Source organism: Anolis carolinensis, chromosome 4 (genome assembly GCF_035594765.1).
Source record: "Anolis carolinensis isolate JA03-04 chromosome 4, rAnoCar3.1.pri, whole genome shotgun sequence".
Lineage (NCBI taxonomy): Eukaryota > Metazoa > Chordata > Lepidosauria > Squamata > Dactyloidae > Anolis > Anolis carolinensis.
The window spans coordinates 9,407,905-9,422,917 of record NC_085844.1 but is presented as its reverse complement, the minus strand read 5'-3'; the positions used below and the strand labels follow the sequence as shown (position 1 = coordinate 9,422,917).

Below are 15,013 nucleotides of genomic sequence, written 5' to 3'. Positions count from 1 at the left end.
TTCCTCTTCGTCTGTCACCATAGTACTGGGAACAGGACTACATGGCCCATGAGACATCACATTACCATAGCATTTTCATCCTTTTAAACACATTTATAGATGCTTCCATAACCTGCCTCTCCTTATTGCTCACTCAGATTTTAGATAGTGCTCTCCAGTGCATTCCTGTTTTCATACTGGTTATGTCTTAAAGCTTCCAAAAGAATTTTCAAGTGAAATGATGCACTTGGACTCTGTCATACTATTTATGGCAGTGTTTAGAATGCTCTGACAATTCTTTGCCAGCTCTTTCACTCCACTGTAACATTTAAAACCAAATTTTTAAAACGTCACATTTTGCTCTTGTAAACTGGACAAAGTTCAGGTTTATTATAACCATTTTAATTAATAATTCCATTTTAAATTAACATAGCATCTATATATATAAAAGGATAAAGTTGCGGGCGCAGTGACTATAACAACAAAACTAAACATCCCAGAAATACGAAACTTGGCAACACAATGCAAAAGCCTTGCCTCCCGGTTACAACAACACAACCACACCACAAAACCACAATCCGGATGCACAACAATCACAACAACACATCATGACTATAACAACACAACTAAACGCCCTAGAAATACAAAACTTGGCAACACAACGCAAAAGCCTTGCCTCCCGGTTGCAACAACACAATCACACCACAAAACCACACTGGACCCACAAAACTCACAACAACGCATCGTGACTATAACAACACAACTAAACACCCCAGAAATACGAAACTTGGCAAAACAATGCAAAAGCCTTCCCTCCCGGTTGTAACAACACAACCACACCACAAAACCACACTCCGGACCCATAAAACTCACAACAATGCATCGTGACTATAACAACACAACTAAACGTCACAGAAATACGAAACTTGGCACACAACTAAATGCCCCAGAAATACAAAACTTGACAACACAATGCAAAAGCCTTTCCTCCCGGTTGTAACAACACAACCACACCACAAAACCACAATCCGGACCCACAAAACTCACAACAACGCATCATGACTATAACAACACAACTAAACGCCCCAGAAATACAAAATTTGACAAAACAACGCAAAAGCCTTGCCTCCCAGTTGTAACAACACAATCACACCACAAAACCACAATCCAGACCCACAAAATTCACAACAACGCACCATGACTATAACAACACAACTAAACGCCCCAGAAATACGAAACTTGGCAAAACAATGCAAAAGCCTTGCCTCCCAGTTGTAACAACACAATCACACCACAAAACACAATCCGGACCCACAAAACTCACAACAATGCATCGTGACTATAACACCACAACTAAACGCCCCAGAAATACGAAACTTGGCACACAACTAAACACCTCACAAATACAAAACTTGACAACACAATGCAAAAGCCTTGCCTCCCAGTTGTAACAACACAACCAAACCACAAAACCACAATCTGGACTCACAAAACTCACAACAATGCATCGTGACTATAACAACACAACTAAACGCCCCAGAAATACAAAATTTGACAACACAACGCAAAAGCCTTGCCTCCCAGTTGTAAGAACACAACCACACCACAAAACCACAATCTGGACCCAAAAAACTCACAACAACACATTGTGACTATAACAACACAACTAAACTGGATGGCCATCTGTCTGAGAAGTTTGGGTGGGTTCTTCCTCCATGACAAAAAGAAAGAAAGGGGTTGGACTGGATGCAAACTACAAATTCCAGCACCCCATGGCATGGAGTCCATGCATTTCAATTAGAGGTCTCTTCCTTCTCCCTTTCCCCGCCATCCAACCCATTGACCCAGTTCCATGGATACGCAGGCAGGAAAGGCTGGGACGGATAGAACGAAGGAAGGAGGGAGGGAAGGGAAGGGAAGGAACGCCAAGTACAAGAGCCCTCCCTCTCTGCCCGGAAGGCCAAGAGCAAAAGGGAGAGAAAGACCATTGATCCGGTTATATTTACCCTCCTTTCTGACCAGTATGTTCTTATCAGCGAGCTCAGGATCGGAGCAGAGAAAGGGAACAGCATAGGAATAAAGGAAACAAGGAGAGCACCCACTCTATCTATCCATCCACTCATCTATCCATCCACTCACCCACTAATAATAAACACCTACACAGGCAAGAATCAGCCATGCACTGAGTCTACAAGGCCATTCAGTGCTCATCCACCTCCCCAATCCCTACATTCACACTTGGCCTCCAAAAAAACAATTACAATAATAACAATGACAACAACAACAATAAGAATCTACACCACCACAGGCAAGAAGCAGCCAGGCACTGAGGCTGAGAGGCCAGTCAGTGCTACACTGGGCCTCCAAAAAACAATACAGTACCATCTAACTTATCCAGCCTTCATGACCACTATAACAACAACAATAATAAACACCTGCACAGGCAAAAAAAAAAGACTATTGTACCACAATAAGATGTAAACCACACTCAGCAGAATCAGACATCACGATTAACAACAAACAAAAGACAACAAGTATCTCAAGCAATTATCAATCAACACAAAAATTGAAGAAGGTAACAGACTTCAAATACTACTACTAATGTGACTATAAAGAAGGGTGGAGGTCACAGCATAAATACAACCTAATGTAGACTGACCAACACCACCAGACTAAGCCACAGCAACGCGTGGCCGGGCACAGCTAGTTACATTATAAAAACATTTACACTAGGACTTAAAGCTTGTTTACAACTTGGTGCTACTTGGTAAGTTAATATTTATAGCTCTAGAGCTGGTAGGTCCCTATATCAGGAGAAAGGTGGGATAGAGATGAAGCAAATAAAAAAAGGAAAGAAGACAGGCAATGTATAATTTGTTGAAAGAGTTCCACAACTGCAAAGCCATTGCAAAAAGGTGGTCAGTGCAGTTTTCCAGAAATTTTGCCAAGTCTAAATACTCTGCTCAGATGGCATCCTCTTTTGGAGAAGGACGTGGTGACCCACAGGCCATTTATTTATTTATTTATTTACAGTATTTATATTCCGCCCTTCTCACCCCGAAGGGGACTCAGGGTGGATCACATTATATACATATAGGGCAAACATTCAATGCCCATATACACATAGAACCGAGACAGAGACAGACAGAGACATCCCCTTCTCCTGAGGGGATGTTTGATTCTGGCCACAGGGGGGAGCAGCTGCTTCATCATCCACTGTGACGGCACTTCCTCATTCCAATGTTGTAAATTAGTTAAATTTGCCTCCCCACTTTATAAGTGGTACCTTATTTCCTACTTGATAGATGCAACTATCTTTCGGGTTGCTAGGTCAGCAACAAGCAGGGGCTATTTTTTATTTATTTTTAATTGACGGGTGCTCACCCTGCCACGGGCTGGCCTTGAACTCATGACCTCATGGTCAGAGTGATTTATTGCAGCAGGCTGCTCGCCAGCCTGCGCCACAGCCCGGCCCCAGAAGCAACATAGGAAACTTGATCCCAATGCCTCACCCTAAAGGCCCCCAACTCAGAGTAAAACATGAGGAAGGGGACAGCAGCAGTGTCTCCTCAAATGCCCTCGTTCAATGCTTGGAATATTGAACAGGAGTTATCAGGTACACAATATTTACAACCATATAGTCTCAGCCAAATCAGAACTAGATACACCAAAATCAATTAATATTTCTTCCAAATTGTTTCAATTAACTTTCCTGTGACTATAAGTACTTCCCACTTCTAAATGCCTTCGAGTAATCTCACCTGCCAAAATTGTTTTTCAAGCTGACAAACGTATCCAAAAATAGACCTTATTTTAAATAATGTACTAAATATTTAGAAAATATTAATAAAAAGCACAGGCTGAAGAAATATTAGCCCATCTAAAAATTATGTACCATCTGCTCAAAAACTCAATGGCAGCATGTTGTACAGACAGCAGCAGATGCCATCAGCACATGCTTGATTAAAAACATATAAGCCTTCCAATGCTGAGCTATCAAAAATCACTACATTACACTATTTAAGACTAATATCTTGTTTATTTAAAACCCAACAGATCATTTCTCCTTATAAGGAGCACTTTCTCATCTGTACCACCCCACACAGCAAGAAGCTTGTTGAGCGTTTTTCAATAGCCTGGCACCTTCAGATGTGTGATTGCAACTTCCACCATCTTGAAATAATGTGGTGGGTGGACATGGCATGAGCTCTAGTCTTGCACATCTGGAAAGTGTCAGTTTGATGAAGGCTGCAATAAATTAAATATTTTCCTTTCCTGTTGACAAGTTCAACTGTGTGTCATGTTTGAAAGACATCGCAGTCTTAATTTCCATCATTCTGGAAAAAAATCCTGTAGCACCTTTGAGGTTAATTCAGAGGAAAAAATTGGCAACACAAGTTTTAGTAGACTAACTCCATTAAATGCATGAAGTGACATGCTTAGGACAGACATTTACACCCATGAATGAGCAGATTGTGTGTATGAATAGCCATTAGAAATGTGAAACTTGCAGTCATATTGATAGCAAATTCAGCTTTAACAATAGCAGGAGATAAGGACAGGAGAAAAGATCCTGCCTAAATCCATGGTAAGTAGATAACCATATAAATGAGGGAGTTTTTGGAATATAGTGTGACACTGTCTGGGAACCAGAAAGGAGATTTGAAGTCCTAGATGGAATCTCCAGGAAGATTGAAATGTTATGCAACTATTTTTGTGTGTCCCCATACCTAGTGTCTGATTTATGTCTATGTGTCTTCTGGTACAGAGACTGCAGAATGTTGAAAAGCATCAGTGAGGGTGGTGTACATCATACTTGAGGATGGTGATGTAATTTCAACAATGTCCACTAAGGTACTTTCACTCGCTCATCCTCTAATGCAATATATGTGCTCACTTGATCAGAAGATGTTAAGACATTATACAGAACATACAGAAAAATCTAACAGTATCCCACATAAAAAACACATTTCCAAAAGGATATAATTTTCCAGAGAATGTCTAACTTGCTGTTGATCTCCAGACCTTTTGCTTGCTGTCTCTCTTCTTCCAGTTGCTTTGGGTTTGCAAACTGTGTGCTTTCCCCAGGGGAATCCGGATAGTTTTCAAAGTTGAACTTGTCAACTTGGATAGCCATGCTGCAATAAAAACACAATTCACTATTTGAGAAATTTTGTGAAACAATAACTTGATCACATGATTAATTTTGATGACATAAAAAACCAGTAAAAAGCATAGTTGTAAACTGATATGAGTCAATAAGCAGAATAAAAATGAATACCAATGGTTCTGGTCCAATGTACCTGTCTGAATGTATCTCCCTTTATGAGCCAACTGGTGTGATTGGATTCAGTGGTTTTGTTGTTTACTCCATAGTAAAATGAACATTACATATTTATATATATAGATGTATAATGTGATGTTTTGGAGATGTGACCCAAGTCTAAATATTAAACTCATGTATGTTTCATACTTTTATACAATCTTTCAAATATTTTTGCACATGAAATAATAAACATAAATGTGTCGTCGAAGGCTTTCATGGCCGGGTTCACAAGATTGTTGTATGTCTTTCGGGCTATGTGGCCATGTTCCAGAAGTATTCTCTCCTGACGTTTCGCCCACATCTATGGCAGGCATCCTCAGAGGTTGTGAGGTATGGATAAAGAGGTCACTATCTCAGCTGCTCATGAGAATAATTTTGATATCTGGTATCTCAGAGTATTTGTATGGAACCTATCTATCCCTACTTCTAACTTTGGGACCAAATTTCCTATTGCAGAAGTAAAGTTGAGAAAAACACCTGCTTCTTTAACTAAGATGAACTTTTATTAGAAATGTTAAGGCATTGATTTCAATTAAAATAGTAAAATAGCTAATGCAATAGACAACTGAAAAGAATACTGATGAAAAGTAATCTTGTAGCACCTTTTCTTTTAACTAAGATAAAATAATAAAATAAGACTTTGAAACAGTTGAAAACCAACTCACAAATGACTTGAAAGATCTCTCCAGCTACTACAAAGATAACCACCTGAAGCCTAACCCTGCAAAGTGTGTGCTTTCCACCTACGCAACTGTGAAGCCAACAGGAAATTGAAAGTTCCCTGGGAAGGCCAAGAGCTCGAACACTGTTTCCATCCTAAATATCTTGGTGTCACCTTAGATCGAACACTAACATATAGGAAACACTGTATGAATACCAAAAACAAAGTTGCTGCACGCAATAACATCCTGCGGAAACCGACTGGCAGTGCATGTGTGATGTCTCATGGGCCTTGTAGTCCCGTTCCTAGTACTATGGTGGCAGACGAAGAGGGAAACATGGGATTTACACCGTTTCAGCCAGAAACGGAGCCCCTGCACCTGCAGGATGTTTGCCCTCAAGAAGTTAGCCAAACAAGCCTTGGGCAGAATTCTCCCCCGTTTTCTCGTAAGGACAATTATAATAAAGATAGAGGCGCTAGGGAGGCGAATCGCCGGAGCGCCAGAATCGCAGCCAAACAATTAGCTGATTAGGTCTGCTTCCCTTGGGAAATTCTAAGGAGTCATGCATCTGGACAGAGTTGAGTTTCACTTCTAGTTCTCCAGGGAAAATGTTATTCTGGCGGGAAGCGAGACCCTATTTAGGTGTTTTCCCGCGAAGGAAACCTTGCGGAGTCAATTCGTCAGCTTGTGGAGTAAGATCGTGTGTGGACTTCGTAATCCCAGCTCCTCGTTCCCGGACCAAGTTTCAAGCCGCCTTGTTTCATGGACCTTGCCACGGACCCTGTTCTTGTTCCTTGTTGCCTCGTATCAAGTCTTGCTTAGTCAAGTATCTAGTTGTTTTCCAGCCTTGTTGTCAAGCCTCCATGGACTAAAGGACCTTGTCATCTCCTCACACTTTGCTTGGCAAAGTGTGTGTTTCGGTTATTGGATTATAACTTTGGACTCTAATATCACATATTGGACATTGTTTTCCTGGACTATATTTGACCTTTCCTGAAAGGTCTACTTCTGAACTATATTCTTCACTTGTTTTTATTGACTTTATATATTTCCTTAATAAAGATATTAGATAGATTCTGGTCTCTGCGCATGGTTATTGGTGCTCCGCAGCCTGGGTCCTGACAGTTTGACTCCGCCACCCTAAGCACCAATTAACCTAGGCCAGAATGTCTACAGGAACCGGGGCGGAAGCCCAGCCACTCAGCTACACCATTTCCAAGGAAGAATTCGACAGGATCCAAGATACCCTCCAAACGCAGAAGGGAGAAATACGGGGCTTAAAGGAACGCGGTGTCCCGCTCCCTGGCTTAGCGCTTCCAACCAAGTTTTCTGGAGAAGCCTCCAAGGTTCATGTTTTCCGTCGACAATGCCAGGCGTACATAGAGGCCCGCCAAGCCGAGTTTCCCCAAGAAGAAATCAAGGTGGCGTGGATTTACAGCCTCCTAGAAGGGCCTGCGGCCAATTGGGCGACGGCGCTGTTTGATGCGGCTTCCATGCACCTAAGTTCCGCGCAAAACTTCCTGAATCACCTTAAGGCGACCTGGGGGATCGAAGACAACGATCGGCCACAAACTCCGGCGCCTTTTCCAAGGGGACAGGCCATTGTCCCAGTACATAGCCGAGTTCCGGGTGCTGGCCCAAAACACCGGCTGGAACGATATAGCCCTCAGAGGACAGTTTCGTGAGGGTCTCAACATCGAGATGCAGGAAGAAATCTCCAAGGTGGATCCCCCAAATTCTCTTGAGAGACTTATCAATCATTGTTTACGAGCCGAAGTTCTGCTTGCCAACAAAAAACAGTGGCTCCGAGGCCAGAGTGGAAGAGCAGGAGTGAAACCCCCTGCTTCCGCCAGTATTCAGCCACGTCCAGTGTGGAGACCCACACCACCAGCCCCATACCCCAGGGGAAGCGAGGAGGAGCCGATGCAGTTGGGCAATGTGCGCCCCAGACTAGATGTTGCCGAAAAGGCCCGCCGCCAACGTTTAAACCTCTGCTGGTACTGCGGGAACGGGGGCCACTTCGCCAGAGAATGTTCAGCCAAGAGAAAGCCCGCCGCTCGCTTGGCGGCGGCGTCCTCCGCGGAGACGGCCGAGGTGGCTGGAGGAAAACCGGCGGGGGAAGCCAGCGACCGGGCGTAGAGAGGCTCGCCAACCCGGTCAAAAACCCCACTCAAGAGCCGCAAACCGGGGTCCTATTTCTCCTAGTGGTCACGTTGTGGTCAGCGAAAAAAGGACCCGTCATGATCCATGCCATGATAGACTCAGGAGCAACAAACAATTTCATCGATAGAGAGTATGCCGACTCTCTGGGATTACAACATCACGATTTCAAGAACGCCCAGGTGGTGCAGGCTATAGATGGCCGTCCCCTAAAGACGGGTCAAGTAAGCCAATGGACTGAGCCCACCAGAATGTGGATAAGGGAACACATGGAAGAGATTTCCTTCTTCGTTACCGAGGTGCCCCACTTCCCTGTGATTTTGGGAATTCCATGGCTGACACTCCACGAACCAAACATCTCCTGGTCCAACAGAGAACTACAGTTTGCTTCCAAATATTGCCAAAACCATTATCTAGTAGCCAAGGTCTGCCATGCCACAGACGCTGAGCCCATCATCACCTTGCCCAAGAAATATTCAGACTTTTGGGATGTTTTCAATGAAAAGGAAGCCGAGAAACTACCCCCGCATAGACCCTACGACTGTGCCATTGACTTGGTGGAGGGGGCCCCGATCCCGCAAGGACACCTCTACTCCCTGACTGAACCGGAGCAAGAAGCTCTCAGGGAGTTCATAGAGTCAAATCTTCGCAAGGGATTCATCAGACCCTCTCAATCCCCAGCTGCTTCCCCGGTGATGTTTGTAAAAAAGAAGTCAGGGGACTTACGCTTGGTTGTGGACTATAGAGCATTGAACAATATCACGAAGCGGAACCGCTACCCCCTGCCTTTAATCTCGGACCTATTAGACCGGCTTCGAGGGGCCAAGGTTTACACCAAGCTGGATCTCCGGGGGGCTTACAATCTAGTTCGCATCAGGGAGGGGGACGAATGGAAAACCGCTTTCCAGACCAAATTCGGATTATTCGAGTCCCTAGTCATGAATTACGGATTATCCGGAGCTCCCGCAACGTTCCAGCATTTTGTCAACGATATCTTCCAGGATTATCTAGATCGGTTCTTGATCATATACTTGGACGATTTTTTGGTGTTTTCTAGATCACAATCGGAGCACGAGAAACACGTCAGGATGGTGCTACAACGATTGCGGGATCATGGACTATATGCCAAGTTAGAAAAATGCGCCTTTGATCTGCAAGAAGTAGACTTCCTGGGGTACCGCGTCTCACCACAAGGACTCTCCATGGACCCGGCAAAGGTTTCAGCAGTATTGGAATGGCGGGCGCCAACCAACAAGAAGGAAGTGCAACGCTTCTTGGGGTTCGCGAACTACTACCGCAAATTCATCCCAGACTTTGCCCGCTGGTCTGACCCAATCACCAGCTGCATCCGTGGGAAACAGCCCTTCCGCTGGACGGAGCAAGCAGAGAAAGGGTTCCAGCAACTAAAGAAGTTATTCACGACCCAGCCAATTCTACAGCACCCTGATCCTAAAACCCCTTTTGTTGTGCAGGCTGACGCCTCTGATGTGGCAATTGGGGCTATACTCATGCAACCAGTGGGAGAGCATCTTCATCCTTGTGCCTATTACTCCCGTCAACTAACAGCCCCAGGGAGAAATTACACTATTTGGGAGAAAGAACTTTTGGCCATAAAGGCGGCCTTTGAAAATTGGAGACATTGGTTAGAAGGGGCCAAATTCCCCATTGAGGTTCACACTGATCATCGAAATTTGGAACACCTAAGGACCGCACGAAAGCTAAATCAAAGGCAACAGTGCTGGGCTTTATTCTTTGAACGTTTTGACTTCCAGATCCATTATGTAACCCCGGCTCAGACCAAGCAGGCAGATGCCTTATCACGGAAACCCGAGTATGCTGCAGGACGCAGAGAGACCTTCGAATCTCGATTGCTGCAGCCCGAGAACTTTGCCACGCTCACAGTGGGAAACACCAAATCCACTCCAATTGAACCAACTCCTTCTAACCCAGAACCCCTTTGCGCTCAAGAGATTAGAGCCAGTCAACAGGCAGATGCCTGGGCTCAAGAACAGATTCGCCAAGGACTACGTTTCCCTTTCTCACTTAAGGATGGGCTACTGTGCTACAGGAATCATGTTTACATCCCTCCAGGCCCCGGCAGAGAAAAGACACTTCGTCTGTGCCATGACAGCAAGCCAGCAGGGCATTTTGGACTTTTCAAAACCATGCACTTGATTCTACGAGATTTCTGGTGGCCCAAGATCCGCAAGGATGTGGAGAAATATGTCAATACCTGTCCTGTATGTCAGCGCTCCAAGACACGAAGGGAGAAGCCGACAGGGCTACTGCATCCCCTTCCCACTCCTTCTCGCCCATGGGAGATAATTTCCGCAGATTTTATCACTGACCTACCACCTTCCCTTGGATTCACCACGATCCTAGTGGTGGTGGACCTTTTTACCAAGTTGGCCCATTTCATTCCCTGCGATGGTCTCCCCACGGCCAAAGAGACTGCAGATTTATTCCTTCAGCATGTTTTCAGACTACATGGATTGCCCAAGACTTTAGTCACGGACCGTGGATCTCAATTCACCTCTCGTTTTTGGAAGGCACTACAGAAACTATTGGGCATAGACTCTCGTTTATCTTCAGCTCATCATCCCCAAACGGATGGGCAAACTGAGCGCACCAATGCCACTTTGGAACAATACCTTCGCTGTTATGTAAACTACCAGCAGGACAATTGGGCTTCCCTGTTATCTCTATCAGAATTTGCTTACAACAATGGTGTCCAGGCTTCAACTAAAGAAACCCCGTTCTTTGCAAACTATGGTTTCCATCCACGTTTCTTCCCTTCTGTTGAAGGGGTCACATAGCCCAATGTGACTCCATTTTAGAATTGCCTGTCTGCTTTGAAATGGAGGATCAGTCTCCCCTCTAAATTATAAAGAATTGCAACTTGCTGTTTTTGCAGCATGTGTCTAAGTTTAGCAATAATCAGTTTGTACTTGTGGTTAGGGTAATTCCGAGAATTGTATGCAACATATATACGTTACATATGTTATGCTTGCACCTGCTGAAATCTTGCGGTGAGAATATCCTGGACTTGTTGACAACGCAGGAAACTCTAGCTCACCACAAACTGTACTGGTGGTTTTTCCAGTAAAGTCCAGTCCAGAATGGGGAACTAGAAATGCGTAAACAAGTAGGGTATAAAAGACCCCGGGCAGATTTGCTTGGGGCCGACAGCTTTTGCCAGCCACACACTGCTGTGTGACTCTGTCTGCCGGTAGCTACCAATAAAGGTGTTTGTCCTCAACGAATTTTGGGCTCTTTAATGGTCTCATAGCGGCTTGGCGAACTCGGGTAATTTTCAGTGATTGGGGTTAGTTCCCAAATCACCCCTTTCATTTCTGGTGCGTTGGCCGGGAATCTTTGAAATTTTGGGATTTCTAGTACTTCGCCAAGGTTCCGTTGTAGACCACTCAGGAGTTGCTCTTGGGAGCAAGGCGTGCTCCCTCCCCTTCCAGGGTGCTGCGTACGGTCCGCACCGAGACGTGGCCACGGCCTCTTAATAGAGGTAAAGACCGGTGGTTCCCTTCACATCACCCGAGGTAAGGGAAGGCGTGCTCTCCTCCAAAACAGAAGTTGTGAGACAACCACCACTCGTGGAAAGGCGGCCGCCGCGGGACGGGACGAAAATTAGGCAAGTATACCTCTTGAACCGCTTGTTGTTGTTGTTGGGTTGATCTTTCACACCCCAGTGGGTGGGAAAGAAGAAGCTTTGCGGGGAGGGAAGTTTTAAATTGTAAAGACAGTTCCAGGTCCCGTAGGAATCCCTTGGGAACCAAGAGAACCCCATAGGGAGAAAAGAGCTCTAGGAAAGACCTGAAAAGGGAGATCCAATCGGGTCTAGGAGGCAAACCCTAGTAACAAGACGTGCACGGGTGGTCCAAACACGGTCCGGGGGCATACTCCATTAGGAAATTGGTTTTTTTTTACATACCACCATGGGTGGGAAAGAATCAAAAGAATCGGGAGGGTCCATGACCCCCCTCCAATGTATGTTAAATAATTTTGAGCAATTTAAGAAGTACACTACTGAGAAAGGAATGAGGCCAAATAAGTTGCGTGCGTTGTGTGAGTTAGAATGGGTCTCATTTCCCCTCACTCCCCAGTGGCCTTCCAAAGGTTCACTCGATCCTGTTCTGATTTTAAGTGTTTATAGATTTGTTGCAGACGTGCATTCAAATCAGTTCAAATACATCTCTGCTTGGTATGATGTGGTGCGAAAACAACCTGAATGGTTGGGAGAATGTGAATGCATGAATGTGGATGATGTGATGACCGAGAGGAAGAGAGGAGTTGGTTCAGGTGATTCCCAAAGGGAAATTGACACCCCAATGGGAAAGAAATGGGGAAGGCAGTACCTCCCCTATCCAAATTCAGGGGATCCGGCCCATGAACCTATGCCGGCTCGCCCATATACACCTGCCCTCTATCCTCCACTGTCACCACTTAAAGGGGGAGGTGCAATGGGGAGATTCCACCCCACTGCAGCTGCTAGAGTCCCTGTGCGGGAGCCTGTGATGGGTTCTAGCCTCGGACCATACCTACCCCCGGAAGAAAGAGAATGGAATCTGAATGGAGCAAAAGCACAGGCACTTGAGGAATTGGAGCAAATGAGAAGGGCTCGTAGGTATGGAAAGTTAAGTGAAGTTGAGTCACCACAGCTGGTGCCCATTTCTCCAGATGATCAAGGGAACCATAGGTTTGGAACTAGGAATCTGTTTCAGTATAAACCCTTCACCTCTCTTGATATTTTGAATATCAAAACGGCCCGCCCCGCTTGGACAGAAGATCCAAGGGGCATGGCAAATCTGGTTGAAGGTATCATTCTGACACATAATCCTAGTTGGATGGATTTGAAGCAGTTGATAGAAATGTTGCTGACCGCAGAAGAAAGAGTGTTGTTGACTCAAGTAGGTAGACAAGAGGCTGTGAGAGAACATGCAAACTCAAATAGTTTAGATGCTGTTGATGTATACCAGGAAAAAGTGTTCCCAGTGAGAGTAGACCCTCGATGGGATCCAAATACAGCAAATGGTAGGGATTCTTTGAGATTGTACCAGAAGTTAATTGTTTGTGCTTTGAAGAAAGGAACTCCAAGAGTTCCCAATGTAAGAAGGATTTACCAGATGGAACAGGAGCAGGATGAAAGTCCGGTGGCATTTTTGGAGAGGCTTAGAGAAGCATTTGAGAAGTTTTCTCCTTATGATATGAAGGATTGGAATGATCATGCCGATGGAAAGATAGTGTTGAAAAGTGTTTTCATCAGCCAATGTTGGCCAGACATACGGAGAGAGTTGCAGAAGGAGGTGGGGTTGGCCCACCTGACATTAGAAAGGATATTGGAAATTGCAAATCAGGTTTATTTGTCTCGAGAGGCTATGCAAGTGAAACGGGAGGAGGCGAGAGCGTCTCATAGAGCCAAGGTTTTGGCTGCTGTGTTCCAGGGAGACCAGCCCAGTTGGGGCCCGGTTGCAGCCGGGCTAGTGGACCCAGCCCTGGATGTTTATGGGCTGGCGACTTGTTGTTAAAATGTAATTCTTTAAGTCCTTAGTAGTTGATTTCGCCGAAGATGCCAAGGGTCTAGAGTTTTGTGATTATATACTCAGGGTGGGGGTGCCAACCACTGCTGAGAGAGTTGTAGAGGTCAGGCGTGCCATGTCAAGGGATGCAATCCCTAGGTACGGGATGCTCTACACATTGGGGTTGACAATGGCCTAGCCATTTGTTCACCAGGTGGCAAAGGCTCTGCCTTTGTGCACCAGGTCCTTGGGTGCCTAACTCAGTTGTTAGGAACCGCTTGGAAGTTGCATTGTGTTATTGACCTTAGTCTTCGAGGAAAGAACGAACAGGGCTCTGAAGGGAAGTCCAAACTTTGGACATGTTGTTAAAATAAACTATATAAGTATGCTGGTGTCATCCCTTTTCCCGTTACTGCGCTACATTTTTTCTTACCAGGAGACCAGGGTTGGCTGAAAAATTGGCAGTGTAATCCCCTCGGCAAAGGTGGAGAGAACCACTGGAGGCGTTCGACCACTGGAGGTGGTCCTGATAACTCCTACTACTGTGAAGTTAAGAGATGTGAAGCCGGGGTACATTACACTTGCATCAAAAAGGGACTACACCACCAAAGATCCTGACTCCTGGAAGGTAAACCTGCATAAGGACAATCCACTCAAACTCACACACCCTAAGGGTCAAGCTACCAAGAGCTGCCCTGAAGAGGAGGGGCCCGAAGCTACCTAGAGCTAGCCCCAGAGGTCAGGTTACCAAGAACCGCCTTGAAGAAGGAAGGAGGGTACACTTCCGAGAGTGTCCCAAAAGACCGAATGGACACTTGGGTTTGGGTGTGGGGAATTGTGGGTACCTGTGTGGGTTGTATTCTGTTTCTGTGTTGGCTAAAGTGTTGTAATATTGAGGACAAACACAAGGGTAAAGATGAGGACACAATTGTGCTTTTTAATGTTGATCATGATGCCGTTGGTGCAGGCACATATGGGTTGGGACAGGAACATGTTCCACCAACTAATTAAAGATATAGTAAAGGAAGCAGAAGTAAAAGACTGCTGGGTTTGTGCCCATAGCCCTCGTTCCCAATATGAGGGTTGGGTCATGAAAGCAGGTCCATTGCTGGATCTAAGCGGATGGAAACTGTTCACCCCTTGGACATACGCTGACCATGAGGGGTTGACTGATTCAGCTCAATTTATGTTGGCCCATGATGAATCTGCACCAACCGCATCAGCTTGTTTGACACGATCAAAAGATGGGATCTCAGAGATTGAACATAAGAATTATCCCCAAGCCACCCTTATAGAGGTAGGAGATTACCCCCATTGTAATTTCTCTCTCCCTGTATACTATGACAATATACACC

At 45.2% G+C, this 15,013-nt stretch overlaps 1 protein-coding gene across 6 annotated transcripts in view; it reads right to left on the bottom strand.

The window, feature by feature from the left end:
- The window catches only part of trappc9 (trafficking protein particle complex subunit 9), a 299,446-nt gene that overhangs the window by 171,148 nt on the left and 113,285 nt on the right, over positions 1 to 15,013 (bottom strand). For all 6 annotated transcript variants that reach the window (XM_062979970.1, XM_062979971.1, XM_003219482.4 and 3 more), the window contains one exon: positions 4,964 to 5,117. In XM_062979970.1, the coding sequence (XP_062836040.1) occupies positions 4,964 to 5,117 (154 nt within the window). The remainder of the gene's footprint in view (positions 1 to 4,963; positions 5,118 to 15,013) is intronic.